General features: G+C 35.4%; 1 protein-coding gene across 7 annotated transcripts in view; it reads left to right on the top strand.

Moving 5' to 3' along the window:
* Positions 1-19108, top strand: part of PAM (peptidylglycine alpha-amidating monooxygenase) — a 159304-nt gene that overhangs the window by 68154 nt on the left and 72042 nt on the right. For all 7 annotated transcript variants that reach the window (XM_083354552.1, XM_083354550.1, XM_083354549.1 and 4 more), the window contains 2 exons: positions 5659-5716; positions 13242-13329. In XM_083354552.1, coding sequence (XP_083210678.1) covers positions 5659-5716; positions 13242-13329 — 146 coding nt within the window. The remainder of the gene's footprint in view (positions 1-5658; positions 5717-13241; positions 13330-19108) is intronic.

Below are 19108 nucleotides of genomic sequence, written 5' to 3'. Positions count from 1 at the left end.
TATGATTAGAACAAAAGAATTTTCAGGTGTTTGAATGTGCTGCCAGGTTGAAATGTGAATTACATAACAAGTCTCATTTTAATAAAGCTGAGGTTTCAATTTATGATTGGAACTAACTTTTTAACATCCTCCAGTCTTGTGAGTAATTAGGGCAGGTCCTCTCAGGAGTGGAAGGATTTACATGAGTATTATAAGAGGCAGTGATTGAAACTGTGTGGTTGTGGCCATCTTACTCACCAAAACAGATTGCACTTTTCTGGGAATGCTCTGCTTTGCTAGCTTATTTACCCTAACCTCAGCTCTTTAATAAAGTAAGGGAGTATGATAAGTACAGTATATACAGTAGTGTGGTAGATGGCACTGTGCAGCAAAATAAGTATTAGTAATAGAATTTATTTTTAATCATGTTAGTTTCCAAAAAAACCCCACCAATGAGTGAACATACAGTATGTTTTCCCCTTTCCTGTTGCATGTCTTTTTTGGGGGTGGGGGGGGAGGGTAATCTTTGATGACTAGTTAAGAATTCTAATACCCAGATTGCCTCTCTCAGCTAGTTCATTCTTATTTTCAGGGAAGAAGAACAGATAATAAAGTACAGATAGTCCTCAACTTTCAACGATTCATTTAGTGACCACTCAAAGTTACAACAGCACTGAAAAAAGTTACTTATGACCATTTTTCACACTGATGACTGTTGTAGCATCCCCATGGTCACATGATCAAAATTCAGAGGCTTGGCAACTGGCATGTATTTTATGACAGTTGCAGTATCCTGGATGCGTGTGATCATCTTTTGCGACCTTCTGACACGCAAAATCAATGGGGAAGCAATGATTCACTTAACAGCCATTTTACTAACTTAACAACTGCAGTGATTCATTTAACAACTGTGGCAAGAAAAGTCATAAAAGGAGAGAAACTCATTTAACCACTGTTTTGTTTAGCAACAGAAATTTTGTGCTCGGTTGTCGCTCTAAGTTGAGGCTTACCTGTAAAGATCTTCAGTGATAAAGGATCTTCAAAGCAGTGGTATAATTTAGTAGATTCATTCTCACCATAATTATGTTTTGGCATTTGCTTAGTTAAAAAAAATCATTGGAATGTTATCTTTCACTCAGTCGACTGCTTGTTTTTACCATCATTTAGTTTTATGTGTAAGAGAGAGAGACAGAGAGAAAGAGACCTATAAAGCTTTCTCATTTTTGTCTGTAAGAAACATTGATTATAAAAAGCCCTGCTGGCATGAAAGGAAATTGGGAGGTTTAATTCCTTGATCACCTAGCAAGTCTGCTCGAGAGCAATGGTTTTCTGATACTAATGGTTTCAGGAAAAGTGATCATTAAGGAAGGCTACTGAAGGAAAAACGTTTTTCTTTGAAACAAAACAAACCTTTTTAATTCTTCCCCGTATCCACTATGGACGGCTGGTTTCCTGCTGCTGTTGAAAATGGAAAGTCAGTCATATGTTCTCATGTCTCCAGTGGATCACCTTGATAAATATTAAGTGGGACTCTTTATGGCATTGTGATTTGCAATTGCCCAGCAGCATATTAGATTGAGGGCTAATTGTAGTTTGGAGTTTAATTCAAAATACACTTCAGATGTACATATAGATGTTGACTGCTTTCTGCTTCTTCTTAGCCACAGTTGAATGTGATATGGAAGGAGAAGTAAGTTCAACATATTTATTAAATTTCTTTCTCATTCTGTTGCGTAAAGCAAGAGTAAGATCCCGAATGTGGTAAACCTTCTGTAAACAGTCCAGCTAGTGAATTCAATATTGAAGAAACTCTATGGTTTTGATGTGTCATAAGACATAAACTTTATTGACTACAAATCCAGCACTGAAGAAGCAAAATCAACTCTTAATTTTCCCATGCGAAAATCTGGTTAGTTAGCAATAGCTTTTCATAACCTCCACCCACCAAATGTTCACTTTGCCCAATCACATCTCCTCAGTTTGTTATGGGAATGATCCACTTCTCCGTCAGACACCTGCTTTTGTGACCTTGGGTCTCACAGTGTGTGGACGGCTTCTTGAAACTGTTTCTTTCCCAGGCTCTCCCTCCTCCGTTTCTATGGCAAGTTGAGTAGCGACAGAAGTTAGCAAGGATCTTAGCAATTCAACCTTGACACCTTCATCTCAAAAATTGTTATTCTTTTCTTGCCTAAAGACTATAGAATGTGGAAGCCTTTGTAGCACATTGATATTCTTGACACTGTAAAGCTGCAATATTTAGAAGTATCCACATACCTACCTCTACAAAGGATGGAACTTGCATCATTATTCTAGTTTTATCATTTCATCAGATTCTGTGGACACCTCTTTAAGGGACTTCTGTAAATGAACCTTTTAGGATTTAATCCAACTTTCACCATATTTAGCCTTCTATGTAGACCAGACATGTCAAACACAAAGCCCGGGGGCCGGATTCGGCCTGTGAAGTGGTTTTATGTGGCCCGCGAAGCCATCCTGGAAACAGTGAGGGAACGGCCCCCACTGCCTTGGCCCAGAGACCCTCCTTCTGCCAGAGACCCTCAGATCTGTCCCACTCCTGCCCAGGCCCCCATAGGCACCCTTGATGCGAATGATGTAGAGCTGGCCATGCCCACCCAGTAGGCCATACGCACTCTAGCCACGCCCACCCAGTAGGCCACGCCCACCCTGGCCATACCCACCCAGCCCCTTGAGGGCAACCGCAATGCTGATGTGGCCCTCAATGAAATTGAGTTTGACACCCCTGATGTAGACTTTGTTTAATTTTTGTGGTTTGATAGAAGTAGTATGACACTGAAAAATGCAGCATCTATTATAATCTGTGAAATATTGACAATTCAGATTGATAAATATGCTGGTGCATTAATTAAAGGGTTTAATTAATTAGAAGAGAAGTATCTTCCATTGTAATGTAAGATATCTTAAAGAATAAGGAAAACCTTAATGTAGCTTTACCTCTAGCAAAGGTAGAATATCATTTTTTTGCATCAACCTTATAATTGTACTACAGTTCTTTGCTGTCAGTTCAGAGCATATGATTTGCATTTTACATTTCAGTTTTATCCTGTGATGTGATCTGGGGTATAGAGCTAATATAAGTTTAAGGCATATACAGTATATAAATGGGAAATGAATCCTTTTGAAACTAATTTATATGGTGATAATATATGAAATTGGCTGTTTGAATTTAAATTGTACATGACCATGATGTAGTTTTCATAATACGTAGAAAATATAAATTTGGCAATAAATATGATGCTTATGTAAGCTAAAATAATGATGGTGATGATGATGATGATGATGATGATGATGATGATGATGATGATGATATTGATAGCAACAAAAATGTGATGAGGCCCAAATAAATCATCTTTCCCAAATCTGTAGCATTATGTAGGCAGACGAAAGGTAATTGTAACAATCATTTATGGGGTGAATACAGCATTCATAACTATAATTTGGGGTACCTGTAGTATGCTTCTTTGTCTTCAATCTTCAATCATTTATTTTTTTCTTAGTTATTAGAACTTTTGAAGAGCTTTCTACCCAGACTGCCCTTCTTTGTGGGATTCATATAAAAATATGTTAAAGCAACCATACCATTAGGATCTTTGAATTACCTATGATTTAATCTTTTGAAGTTAAAAATCTTCGGATGCTAAAAACAACTTTTTATACTGAATGTAAAGGGAGAAATGCAAGGAAAAAGAAATTTCCATTTTCATTATTCAGTTTTAATTATTTAGGTGATTGTGTTTTAAAGAAATTAGGCAATTCAACTTGTATGTTATTTGCAACCACTCCCAAGCCATTAATGTTTGCTTGTAGACTAAGATATGAAATAATGACAGTAGATTGCAGAGCAATTGACATTTTCATTGCTCATTTATTTTTGTATTAATAGGAGTGTATCCATTAGCATGCATGACTGTCAGCCCCTGACAGTTTGAAAGATAAAGAGCAGTGAGTCTTTGTATAATCATTAAAGTTCTCTCTCTTCGTGTAAATTATTTACTTCGAATTGATGAATTAGGGAGAATTATACTGAAGTAAATTGTTTATTTATGCACTTTGGGAAACTAGAAAACAACATATAAGTTACTTGAAGTTGCCACTCTGAAATAGAATATAATAAAGAACTGCAATTATATGATCAGTCTATGTATTTTTACATCTGGAATTATGTGTATGGAAAACTAATAGAGGAATTATGTACTTTTGCATATGATCAACATTTTTAGATTTTTAAATAAATAAACTCAGGAAAAGTTTATTTTAACCAAGGAAATGTATATTATATAAAATAAATAATGAACTTGGTTTAGCAATTTGGAAATTGGAACTTAATATCTCAAGATTCAGATAATTTTAAAAATGTTCAGTAGAAAATATAAAACTATGAAATTAAATTATAACAATATTTTTAATTTTGTTATAAAATATTGTTTATTAAATACATTTAATGCAAGGGATTATTAGATTTCATGAAGCATGATTTAGAAACTGCCATTTATTTTAGTATTAACAGAACTCTTACAAAATATAGTTGCAAGTAATATTATCAAACAATCTGTAAAAGTTATGAAATATCTTGCTGCTGCCATTGTCATTATTATTCATCAGTTATTTTCCTTGCACATTTTCTTCATTTAGAAGCAAAAGTTGATTGTAAAATAATAAATATAGTGATATATGGAGGGAATATATTATTGCTGGCTGTGTCTTCTTGGACCACTGAAATAATCAGTTCAGGATTGTCATGTTCTAGTGTGCAGTGACTGTTGCTAAACCATGTCTAGTTTAAATAATTTCCCCAGCGCCTACAATAGAAAGTATTCTATTGATTAATTTACACTGTTACTGACATCATTAAGAGTTTCCAGTTTATATATTCTCTGAACAGCGTTACCTCATCATTGCTTGAAAAAAAGTAGATAAAGTACAAAATGGTAGGTTAAGATGTATTTTGGTTTGAAGCACGGTTGATTTGAATATATTTGAAGTATATATCTTCAGAAAGCTTTTGAATTATATTTAGTTTATAATGCAGCATTATTTTGACTTGTCTACATTTATTTCCAAATATTACCGGTATATGGAAAACTTTTTTAAGTGAATTGATTGATTATATGCTATTATAGGCTTTACAGTCTATTACAATATGATGCCTACCTTTCCTTGTCATAATAGAAGAATATCTGCTTGCTTAGTGTCATTGCAGAACTACAGTACTAACTGCTCCAGGTGTAATCTGACATCCCTTCACCTGGATGTTTAATATTCAGTTAAACAGTTGAATATTATGTGATGTGTGCTTGTTGCCTGCCTCTGGAATTGGCTTAATAGTGTGGTTGAACATAACGAAAAAGATAATGCTGTAAAGTATTGATTCTAGCTTTCATTGATTAATATAGTCGGATTTCATATATACATGTATTATCTCTGGTCAGGTAAAAAATAACCAAAGTTATTATTAGGTAGGGAATTAAAAGAAAGATGTGTTTTATCATTTTGTCAGCTAAATTATTTTTATTTAGCAAATAGTTCTGACTATACTTCAAAACAGTTAGAGATGCTATTATTTCCTCTTGTATTTTTAACTTTTGAAGAAAAAAAGCTCTAACATTTTACATACTCTACGTTTTCTGTCCTTCCATATAGTCTGATACTTACCTTTGCATGTCGCTGCGTTTGCCAGTGGAAGAGGAAGCTTATGTAGGTAAGTACTATTTAAGATTCAGAAAAAGATGGTCAATTTTATATGAATCAGTCAAGGTTTCTGTGGCTTCTCTATAGCTTAAGCTTTTCCATAGAGTTGCTGCAATGCATTCTTCATGCCTAATATAGAAGCAAAACTAGAAGGAACCACTTAAGGTGGGGAGAACTGCATCTGGAGAGATTGGTGAGTAATAGTGCTTAAGGAGCTTCATGTAGAGGTGCCTTTGGCAGCTGAGCCCAAGCTTTCTCATTTGTAAAGCATTGGCTTTCTGTCTGTGGCTGGATATTTAATTCCAGTCCATTGCACAAGCTGTTTATTTACCTGCTAGTTCAGGCTGTAAATCTCTTTGCACTTACAATAAGCATTGGCAGTTAAGATCTTACCTATCTGCAAAATGTACTTGCTTTATGTTGAGGCAAGGATGAAATGACAGGTAAATGACAAGCACTGTATCAATGTTTAATTTACTAGATCAGTGAAGTAAGCACCATCTGCTTATCAAGTTGATTCCATCTTAATTTTTATTTCATTGCCCTTGCAAATGTTTACACCTACTAAGAGTCAATAGTAAAATGGAAATTTATAACAGTCAGAATGCAGGAAAGTGCTATTTGTAGTTTGAAAATGTATTGGTAAACTTTTAGCACATTTTAAGTAAAGTGGTTGATGAGTGCTAACATTTTAAAATAGGGTTAAGAGTGAAATGATGCTGCTTTCCTTGCAAACCAATCGAACAGTAAATCCTGTAGAGATGAGTGGTCTAGAAATATGAGATATAAATAAATAATCCTATTATTTTAAAAGTTTTGATTCTATCATTGCTAAATTATTATACTATGTGCGGATTGGAGCTTTAAAAAAATATAATTTGGGCTCCAGGGACCATAAGTCTGGTAATGCAATGAAGAATGATTACTTTTTCCAGTCTTTATTTAAAAAAAATGCTTTTATAAAAAAAATGCCAGCAGGTTGTGCTATGATTTATTGGTAATAATTTGTGTATGTAATATATAATATATATATAGCTGCCAAGAAAAAAAAATGTCATAGACATCAATATAACCAGGAAACAGGACCTTTCCTACCCCTGGAGCCCCAGGCCTGGACACAAAGCCAAGCCCTTATGAAAGGCCAATAGGATTAGATGATCCTCAATCCTGAGAGAATGTTGCAGAGGGCAAGGGCTAAAGTAGAGAAGATACCTTTCCTAGTACCACCAGCTGAGATTCCTTGCCCAACTTGCCGGACAGAACTGGATGAATAGAAACTACTGGGGGAAGATGGTCCTTTAACCAACCTGGTCCCAAACAATGAAGGGCTTTAAACGGAACAACCACCACACAGGCAACAAAGGCAACGCACACAGAAGTGATATTACATGTGGTGAATATTTGACACCACCTATGCATCCACATTTTGCCATATTATTCTTTGAAGGAAAAATAATAATAACAGCAACAGCAGCAATACAAACATTGAGTGAACATTGTTATCTTAATAGGGATTACAGAGAAACATATTTGATTAGACCCATAGCAAGTGGGGCAGAATGCTACATGTTCAGAGAATTTAAAGGTTAGGGCCTGGAGATCTCAAACCAATTAGAAAAGATATAGTTGGGTCTGATTCAATATAAAACACCTTCATTTATTTGTCATCTCTGTTCTCTGCATATTCTCCAGAGTCTGGCAGGAAAATCCTTTAGAAGTAGTACATTTCATTTGGAAAGATATATGGTGGCTGTCAAACTGTTAAGGGGCATTTGTATTTTATACTGAAAATTATTAACACTAAGAAGAATAGAGTGAATCTTGAATACGTTAGGATTAAATTCATGAATATTTCTATGAATGTTAATATCAGTGACTGAAATACATTGCTTAACCACAGTGGTGAGTTTAAATGGGTCTTGATTATATTTTATTTGCCTGTGTTGTGCCTAGGCTGAATCTTAAATGTTTTCTATTTCTACAAGCATCCCCTATATTCATTTAAAACCCCATTACAATTTTAATTTAAGATAAAAGTGCTTTAGATAACAGTAAATAATTACACTGAGTATCAGAAGTCATAGAGGTGAACTGAGATACATAAACTATCAAATTGTCCAATATTCAATCCTGTGCCTTAACCAGTGGACCAAATTATCTATTATCTTAATAAAATATGTATCTATTTTTCCAGTAATAGCCAATTAACTTTTTCTGTTTTATTAAAACTGAAAACAGTCATATAAGGCAAAACTGGCAGTTAAAAAACTTAAAAATACTCTATACATAAAGGTAAGTTACCAAATATGGTTTTAATTCTTTGCTGAGAACACATAATTGTATTGTGTGCCTTTCTTCCACAGAGTTTTGCAGATATGGCATACAATTAACTGCATTTGTGAAAAACTGTTATTTTTCCATTTAACATTTTGATATTTAATTACTTTATAAGGGCAAATCCTAAAGCTAAAATAAATTTTGTTGTACTGTGCAGGTCTGTACAATGTATTGTTTATTATTGAACTGTGGTGATAACTAAAGGCCATTCTACTGACGTTGAGAAGTATTATGTCTGAAAGGAAGCCATTCTGCCAGTGCTAGAAAATGTATTTGCCATTCTCTGTCCCTGATTTTAATGAATATGCCCAAGAGTACATAATATATTTTTCCCTTTGCTGGCTGATAGTAATCCCCATTTGTCAACAATACCATATAAACTGTATTACACAGTAGATGAGAAGATGCATTACCTGTTTATTTGAATTTACAGCTGCAGAACTGTTGCGATAGAAATTTTACTGCAGATTGAGATTACCTTTTCTTGAGCAAATGCATTTACTTTAGTAATCTTTAATATACACACACAAATGCATAGATAGATAGATAGATAGATAGATAGATAGATAGATAGATAGATAGATAGATAGATAGATGATATAGATAACCTCTATACATACTTTGGTGGGAACAATTTATGATAATTTTTGTAACGTAAAAATGAATAAAGATCTGAGGTATAATTCTTAATTTTTTTAAAAAATAGACCTCAAAGGAATTATGTACATGGAGAATTAAAAGCAGTTGAACCTCAACATTAAAGTAAATAAGAAACAAATGATATGTAAATTATAGATACTAAAGGAATCAACTCAAATACCTTTCTTGAGCGCTTAACATAAACCCAGTATTAGGACATGTAGCAAAAGAGGGTCATATATAGTGTTATTAAGAAATTGTGGGTGCTCCATCACTGGATGTTTTTAAGAAGAAACTAGACAGTCACTTGTCTGAAATGGTATAAGTTCTCCTGCTTGAGCAGGGGGCTGGACTAGAAGACCTCCAAGGTCCCTTTCTATTCTATTCTATTCTATTCTATTCTATTCTATTCTATTCTATTCTATTCTATTCTATTCTATTCTATTCTATTCTATTCTATTCTATTCTATTCTATTCTATTCTATTCTATTCTATTCTATTTTTCAATCAAGATACTGAGTTGAAAATAATAAATAGTTTTACTAAGCCAGTAGTATTTCCTAGGTAATATATAGAAAGCACAATTTCTGGAATTCTTTCCAGCCTTTTAATTGCAGGTCTGCCTTAGTTTATATGGTTTAGAAGTAATAAAAACGTATGTTACCAGATATACCCCTTTCCCTTCCTTCTTCAACCTCCCCTCCCCAAATAATTTAATAGTGTTTCTCAGCCAATCTAAATGAAATTTCCTCTTGCAAATGAACACATAGCTCTCTGCATTGGTCAGTAAGATAAAAATAAAATAATGCTATTTTCTAGTTTCGTGGTGTTCCAAGTTATTTTTTCCAAAATAGATATAGATAGAGAGATAGATACACAGAGAGACATAAAGTTTATACCTATAATTTTGTGTCATTAAAATTTTATATCCAAGTAGAAAAAATACACATAATATATATCTTATTTATTAATCAGAGCTACTGTACTTGCATATTTATTTCACAACTGAATTATTAATTTTAAGTCAATTTACTAAGCAATAAAACAGTAGGATATTGCACATATAAATTAGTACATGCAGGCCAAATTTTTAAATAGTTCCCCAGTTGGGATTATAGGTGATCAAATATTTGTTCCGGTATCAATTATAATGTGGTCCAATTCCTCAGTGCTTCTTTATAGCTTACAAAGAGCCACTGAATTAAGTTCTTTAGACCATGAAATGATTAACAAGCAACAGTCATTCTTCCAGCTTTGTATATCATTTGTTTATGATATAAACACATAACATATTCATTTCCATTATTCTTGTGCTAATTTACAAACCATTGGTACATAATTTAGAAGAATAATAATATCTGCAGAGACCAGTGAGACTTTGAGAATGAAATATTGAAATAGCTTTTGTCCAAAATAGAGCAATACTACAAGATCACATCTCAGGAACAAGTGTAATGAATTATGTAATGATTATAGCTTAGTTCTATTTTTTTTTAAAAAAAATGCTGGTAGTAGTAAAAATGAACTCATGGTATTGTTTGCTATACCTCCTACTAGCTAATATATAAGGAAATTCATATTTTTTCCAAAATACTTCAAAACTAATAACATAGGATTTCCCCCTGAACATAGGAATTTAAATACATCAATTCCAAGACAGTTCATGAAGGTAAGTTTCCAATAGGCAAAGAAAGAAAGAAAATATAGCTAAAAATATGAACTTAGATTTGGATGACTAAATCTTTTCTAATTAAGTGAAGCTTCTTGGGTAAAAATCAAGGGGAGATAACCTTGTAAACAAACATGTGTTACATATATATTATTTTTGTCCTGAATCACTGGTATAAAATTTTGACTGCCCTAATCAATTGGCCAACATTTTTCATCATCATCATCATCTCTCTCTCCCTCCCTCTCTCCTTCCTCCCCCCCTCTCTCTCTTTCTCTTTTTCCCATTAGTATTCAAATAGTTAAAAAAAAATCTGGAACTAGAAAGTAGGTTTTTTAAGATGTGCACAGTTCCAAAAATATTTATGTTGTTCCTATCTGATTATGCTTCCAAATAAATAAACTATGTTTGTAACACTGGATTTGCTTTTGATAAAGTTATTACAGTAAATTCATCTGTTGTTATTCTATCACCTGATCTGGAATCACCATGTTCTGAATTATCAGTTCTGGTTATAATAATATCAATAGATTTTTGAAGTGCCCCCAAAGAATCCTCAAAAGTTTTCATTTGTTTAACATAAGACAGTATGCAATCCCAGTGGACTGTAAAATTCTAGTGGATATCACAGGAGTGAATTCTCTCCATTAATGTATTCCATTTTTCCTTCCCAGAAATACGCTTTTATATCACTGAACTTCAAAAATCAGAATTCAAAGACATTCTTTCACTCAGTATTAAGAAACATCTGTGGTTCTAATACCGCAATGAACTCAAGAATTTGATCTACTACTTTTTAGAACTCTCACAAATGTTTAAGAGACAAAATAACAAATATTATAGTCTGTCATCTGTTACCCCCCCCAAAAAAAAACCAGAAAAGAATTGTGAGCGTTTTATGAAAAGAAACTAAAATTGTCTTAATTGTAATGTTTTTCGCAGTTATGAATTTAAATAGACCCGTGATGACATATTTGCTATTGTCCTTTTTCTTTTGTTGTTTTTTTATTACCTCTAATTCATAATAATAGAATGAAAATACAAGCTTTATTATTTTTGTGTTCAAAATATGTACCTCTGAATGGCAACTGAATGGATAGACAGATAGATAGTAGTATAACTTTACTGATTAGTCAGTTGTTTATATCAAAGCAATGGCCATCCATCACAGTAAGATACAGTAAAATAAGATAAAATAGATTGAGGTAGGATAAAATATAGTAAGGTAAGATAAAGTGAAAAGAGCAAGATTAAATATTATAAGATAAAACAGAATGCAGAGACATAAAATGAATGTTAAAATAGTATGTCACAATGAAGGCTAATATGTGCCAGGATAATGTTGCAGGATCCAATCTGGGTTGGTCACCGGGACCAGAGTTTAAGTCTTCTGAGCTTTCAGATTCATGCTGGAGCCCATCCTCAGGGAACTTCTCTCTCACCAGAATGTGAATGGGCTTCAGTATGAGCCCCAAAGCTCAGAAGACTAAACCTCTGGTCCGAGTGACTGACCTAGATTGTATCCTAAAACAGCATGTTTTTAGGTGAGTTTACTGCCTAATTCCTAATGTTTTTCATGAAATGAATTCTCAGTTGAACATCCCTAATTATAAATCTAAACAGTTCTAATCACTACATATGTTTTTGTGTCATTAAGGTAATAAAAAAGTCCTTTGTTACAGTCCCAATATATGATTATATCTATTATAAGTGCAGAGCCCTTGCCTGGCCATATAATTGATAGTTGAAAAGGACATGTGCTACATCTGCTATTTCACAAACATATGCTCCCTCAGAATATGGCACTTGCTGAATTGTCTGTATTTAACAATATTGCTGATCAAATCTTGCTCTGGTAAGGGGTGTTCTGTGATATTGAGCATAACCCAGTTATGCGGCTCAGTTTTGAAGATAATATAGGAGCCGTGACCAGGGGGCCCTTTGCCCAGGTTCGCCTGGTGCGCCAGTTGCGGCCCTACCTGGACCGAGATGCCCTACGCACAGTCACTCATGCACTTGTGACCTCCTGATTGGACTACTGCAACGCTCTCTACATGGGGCTGCCCTTGAGGACCACCCGGAGGCTTCAGCTGGCGCAGAATGCAGCCACGCGGGTTGTGATGGGGGTTTCTCGATACTCCCACATAACACCTCTGCTCCGCGAGCTGCATTGGCTTCCGGTTGCCCTCCAGGTGAGATTCAAGGTGCTGGTGATGACCTATAAAGCCCTAAATGGCTTGGGTCCGGGATATCTGAGGGAACATCTGCTGCCAACATCAAGCTCCCTTCGTCCTGTGCGCTCCCACAGGAAGGGTCTTCTCAGGGTACCGCCGGTAAAAGATTGCCGGCGGACAATACCCAGGGGGAGGGCCTTCTCTGTGGATGCGCCTGCCCTTTGGAACCAGCTACCTGTAGAGCTTAGGACTGCCCCTGACTTCCGCTCATTCCGCTGGGACCTGAAGACCTGGCTCTTTGAGCTTTCTGGCCTGGACTGAGGGTATTAATTGGGGTATTAATTGGTTTTTAATTAGGATTTTTATATTCAAGGTTTAATATAATAATTTTAATTGTTTTCATTTTTGTAATTGTGGTATTGTTTTCTTTTAAAAAACCTTGTGAACCGCCCTGAGTCCTATGGGAGAAGGGCGGTATATAAGTCTAATAAACTAAACTAAACTAAACTAACCCATTGTCAAGTATTTTTCTGTTTGAAAAAACTCTTGACCAGCCATTTCAATTACCCGTTGCTTGCAAGAGATACAGCCAAATGTAGATGACACCTTGTTTTATTCTTTCTTCAGTGTTTGCAGAAAAGCATTCATATACAACTTAATAGTTTGTTAAACTAAGAAAACAAACTTATATTTATATTATAATTTTTGTCTTTCAGTTGACTTTAAACCTCATGCCAGTATGGACACTGTCCACCATATGTTACTATTTGGATGTAACAATCCTGCTTCAGATAACGGTTACTGGTAAGGAGATTGCTCCATTGCACTGATTAAATATTTTGCTTGGTATTAACTTAAAAATGGGCTGGTGATACATAGTGGAGAAACATGGAATGAGTTCAGTGTAAATTTAATTATAAAGCAGAATTTACTACTAGCATTTATTCCACTCTTATCCTTTTTGCCAGCTTCCCTATTGAATATAGGTAGTCCTCAACTTACAACAATTCATTTAGTGACCATTCGAAGTTACGATGGCACTGAAAAAAGTGACTTATGACTGTTTTTCATACTGTTGCAGCATCCTCACGGTCATGTGATCAAAATTCGGATACTTGGCTACTAACTCATATTTATGACAGTTGCATTTGCCTGGGGTCTTGTGATCACCTTTTATGACTACTGACTAGCAAAGTCATTGGAGAAGCTACTTAACAACCATGTTACTAACTTAACAAGTACAGTGACTTAATTTCACTTAACAGCTTTGGTAAGAAAGGTTGTAAAATAGGGCAATAGCAATACAACTTAGACTTATACATCACTTCATAGTGCTTTACAGCACTCCTTAAGTGGTTTACAGAGGCAGTATATTGACCCCAACAATCTGGGTCCTCATTTTACTGACCCCAGAAGGATGTTAGGGTTAGGGTTAACCTTGAGCCAGTCAGGGTTGAACTCCAGGCAATGAGCAGAGTTAGCCTGTAAATACTGTGCCACCACTTAACAACTATCTCAATTAGCAACAGAAATGTTGGGCTCAACTGTTATCATAGATCAGGGACTTCCTTTTATGTCCTTATTGCTAGCCTCCCTATTCAGTATTTACAGTTGCTCAGTGAAGAAGGAAGAGAGGAAGCTTGCACATAAGGCAGACGGTATAGCAAACGTATGGATGGAGGGATTTAGTAGAGAGACGCTGAAGGATAAAGGGAAAAATCACCATTTCTTATAAGAAATTTGGTAGTGATTAATCAGAGTTGCATGGTCAACATTGCTCAGAGATAGGCAAAACTTCCCAGTTTCATTTGTTTTTATATAATATCTATAGTTATATTACCTTTTAAAGTTGAAAAGCTTTGCATAGAATGATTCCAAATTACATTAATAAAATGGTTATACAAAAATAAATATTCTAGAAGAACTAGAAATACATTTTGTTCAGAAAAATGGGAATGTATTTTTGATCCACGTTTTTATGATTTTCCAAGCGTAATACTGTCAGTGAATATATAGAGAAAGCATTCTAATACGTACTTACTTAATCTTCATTTTACTATAGTAATGCAGTACATGAGCAACATGTAACTCACTATTACTGTAATTATTACTTATTTATTTAATCCAATTTTGAAACTGCTCAACTCCTTAATGAGTTTGGGTCTCAAGTAAACTAGCTTTTATTATTCCCTAAAAAAGCGAGAAGACTTAAGTTCCTGTCTTATTGTTTTCCATTACCTGGATAGTGTATAATACAAGCTTTTCAAATGTTTGCCAAGTTTTAATTTAAAAAGTTTTATTTGATAGGAAATAGTTCTTAAGAAAGAATATGTTCAAGTAACTTTCCATTTTTATATTACTAACATTTATGCTAAGTTGGAGAGCCAGTATGATATAGTGGTTAAAGCACTAGTCTAGAAATTGGCACTCTATGAATTCTAGTCCCACTTGAGGCACAAAGTCACATGACTGACCTTGGACAGGTCACTTTCTATCAATGCTAAGAAAGAGGCAATGGCAAACTATTTCCAAAAAATGTTGTCAATAAAATTTCAGGAGACTGGTCAGGAAATCACCAGGAGTTATACTGACTTGAAGGCATTTCTGTACAAGTTAATATCATCAAATAAGTTAATAAAAGCAATGGCAAAACAGTGGTATCAATTTTACAACCAAATGGCCTCAGTCACATGGTTATAAGCCCTTATTCATTTACTAAGTAAAGATATGAATTGTTCTGGTACTTTTAAAAACAGGTAAATGTGCAACTGTATTGTTTCCATGACTTGCTAGAATGAAATACATATGTATTATTGAACTGTAAATCAGGAAATAAATGGACTGATTTTATTCAGAGCATTCCTATAATGCCCACTCGCGTAAAAGCTCAGGGCCGTTTACAGAAATAGCATTACAAGAGCAGAAACACATTAAACATAAATTTTATAACATTAAAATGCATTTCAAAAGTATTAAGACAGTTGAAGCCATCAGGAGGCACAGGAAACTGAGAAGTTGCTTGATTTCCAATAACTTTGTTCGACAACATGGATATGCCAAAGAGAAGGCAGAGTTAAGTGTAGATGTCAAATAAATCCACAGTAAAACACAGTAAAACGCGGCGGGACGCGGTGGCTCAGTGGGTTAGGACACTGAGCTTGCCGATCAGAAGGTCGGCAGTTTGGTGGATCAAATCCCGAGTGCCGCGTAACAGAGTGAGCGCCTGTTACTCGTCCCAGCTTCTGCCCACCTAGCAGTTCGAAAGCACGTAAAAATGCAAGTAGAAAAATAGGGACCACTATGGTGGGAAGGTAACAGCGTTCCGTGCTAGTCATGCCGGCCACATGACCACGGAGACGTCCTCGGACAAGCGCTGGCTCTTCGGCTTTGAAACGGAGATGAGCACCGCCCCCTAGAGTCGGAAACGACTAGCACGCATGTGCGGGGGAACCTTTACCTTTAAAACTGCAAAAGATGCTACATTGATGTTCTAAGAGTGTTGGATGGAGAGTTCAGGAATAGCCAGTTCTATAAGGAGCTTGATACTAAGCTGTGTGAGTATTTTATACTGTACATATGATAATTGTGAGTTGGTCTTGAGAACCAGTGAAGTTGTTTGTACGTGGACTTAGGCAAAACTTTTAGGAACCACCAACCGCCACATATTTTGGTATGTTCTGAGGTAAGTGCAATTTCTGAGCCTTTTCAAGGCTGTTCAATGCATTAACAATCCATATTTAAGGTTAGCAGTGCATAAATCACCAAGCTAGGTTTTTGTTCTTCCGATAGTAACTGGTCAAAGACTTAAAGGCTCTCTTTGTTACTGATGATATATGATTGAAATCATCATGCTGAATTCAGGTGAAACTCCAGACTGCGAACCTGACCAATAAGAGGAAATGTAGCTTTGTTCAGAATAGTCATTTACCCTGAGTCCCAGTTCATCTTATCCATTCAGACCCTTTCAATCTGGGCACATAGAAGCCTAATGAAATCTAACCTCTAAATCACAGAAAAGGAAAAATATAACTGCCATCAGTACTGATGACTGCCTTCTCTAAACCTGTAAACGATTCTTTCCAATGGCTTTATATGGATGTTAAATGACAGGGCACACAAGACAAAACCTTATAGGTCCCCATCTTCTGATTATGTTTGGAGAGATAGGAACAGAACTATCTCAAAGTATTACCATCAGACTCCTAATAAAAAAATGATGCAACAAGACAAAAGAGTTGTTCATGTCTAAACATGCTGAGTTTTAAGGCATATATGAGTTGTTAGTACAATGTTTTTAAAAGAATTCATTCTTTCATATTTTAGGTTGATTAGTTTAAATCAACTGATAAACTGATCATGTTTACTCATTTGAAGTAAGGAGGGAAAATGTGCAATTTTTATCCTCCCTCCCTCCCTCCCTCCCTCCTTCCCTCCCTCCCTCCCTCCCTCCCTCCCTCCCTCCCTCCCTCCCTTCCTTCCTTCCTTCCTTCCTTCCTTCCTTCTTTCCGTTTACATGGCCACCATCTCAGAAACAACTTTAATAAACCTCAGCTACTTCTTGAACAGAAATTCAAGCTGTATTTATTAAAAATGTTACATCACTGTGATACACTGAAGCTAAAAATAAACAAAGAAAACAACCATTGCACTGTACTGTTAGTCACTTATTTATGATTCACCATATGAATTAATTAACTAAAATGGATTGCTTTTATGTTTAAATAGATAAAAGGCTGCAACTCCAATTTTAAACTCCAAAAACAAACAGGTGCAAATATCTGCACCTTCTTTCTCATCAATAAGATACTGCTATTAATGAATAAGAACTTTGAAATTGCCTTTTAAATTTTGATTGGGCCATTAATATTTGAAAAGGGCAGTTTATAAAGCAAGTAACCAGAAATGCTAGCAAAACCCCAAAGGATTCTGAAAATGGGAAGGTGTTCTATTTATATACCACTGAAAAGGCCTCCTATTTATTGAAGCTCTACTCGAATTATTCAACTTTTTATTTTCAATACTTCTCGCACACTTCTATTATTCATAATTGATAAGCTCAGCTTATACCATACATATTATAGGGGTTACTTTGTATTTAGTTTTGTCACTTAATTTTATCAACAACATGTATCGCATAATGCTTAAAATAAAAGTATAGTTTCGATTTTCTCAAAAGATAGGCTGGATTTGATAGCCAGCCATAATTTTTAATTGCCATCATCTCTTCTTTGCTGTGATTCTCTTGTTTATATGCTATTCTTGGCACATTCAGCTGCTTTGTATTATTTGTGGTTACCTTTACACCTCAGAGGGCTAAATGAAATTCTTCATGGGCTGCGCAAGAGTGAAAGTGTTTTCTGTCAGTGAAACAGAAGATTTTAAGATAAGGTCTTTTTTGTGCATTATTGGAGTGCTAAGATTTCTATTTCAATGTGGCTAAATCCATAAAATATTTGAAATCAAGATGGATGTAATGGAGGAGATGTGGTATATAGAATGAGTAATGATTGCCATTATAATACTATATAACGCTTATAGAATGCTATTACATAGACCTATGCAAAGAGACTAAGATTAGCTTTGACAACATGATTCAGGCAGTCTGTTTGGTTTTGCTAAAGTGAAGAGACCATTCCAGTTGTTTCAGTGAAATGGTTTTAATGCCTTGAATGACTTTTGGCCAGCACTTATCAGAAAAGTCTCCTCTCATCTATACCCGTCATCTACCTCTATTGCTGCCTACTAGCCTCCCTCTAGTCTGATAGCATCAGACCATCATGAAGTAGGGCATTACTGGCTAATGCATTGCAGGGGATTTGAATATATATATATATATATATATATATATATATATATATATATATATATATATATATATATATATATATATATATATATATATACACACACAGTATATATATGTTTTCTGAGGTTTTCGCGGGTGCCTGTATGTGGATCCTTGGTTTTTCGGGTTTTTCCCCGCGTAGAACTAAAGGTGTGGGCGCAACGTTTCGACGGAGTCCCATCCGTCATCATCAGGCTTTAGCTTCCTTCTTCTGGGAGAAGCATGTGGCTGTTAGTTCCTCTTTTTTAAACTGCCAGAGGGGGTGTGTTCTGTGGAGGTGTGCTCTGATTGGGTAGGGGACCAAGTGTGTTCTGATTGGGTGGGAGTGTGTTTTGAATGGTGGGTGTGTTCTGATTGGGTGGGGGGGTGTTCTGAGTGGATGGGCTGGTCTCAGCTGCCAGCTCCAGAACTGAGCTGGTGAGTTGTGCTGCTTTTGTTCGGCTTCGTGTTTGTGGTGGTGCCATGTTTTTATAGTGGGTGTCAGTTTGCTTATTGTGTGGTTTGGAGGGGTTTAAAGTGGCTGTTGCAGCTGTAGTTAGGTTTCTGTTTTGTGGTTGTGTGTCTTTATCGTTGTGGGTTCGGATTTGCTTTTTGAATGGTTGTGTGGTGGTGATGTCATGTGATGTTATCATGAGTTTGGGTCTGGTATCATTCTTGGTGGTTGGGCCTCGTCTGTCAATCAAGGCGGGTTTCCAAATGGCTGGTAGACGAGAGGTATCATCTCGTGTATTCATGCTG

Source organism: Vipera ursinii (genome assembly GCF_947247035.1).
Source record: "Vipera ursinii genome assembly, chromosome: 2".
Taxonomy (NCBI): Eukaryota; Metazoa; Chordata; class Lepidosauria; order Squamata; family Viperidae; genus Vipera; species Vipera ursinii.
Note: the sequence above shows the minus strand (reverse complement) of the source record. Positions and strands in the feature narration are given on the sequence as shown.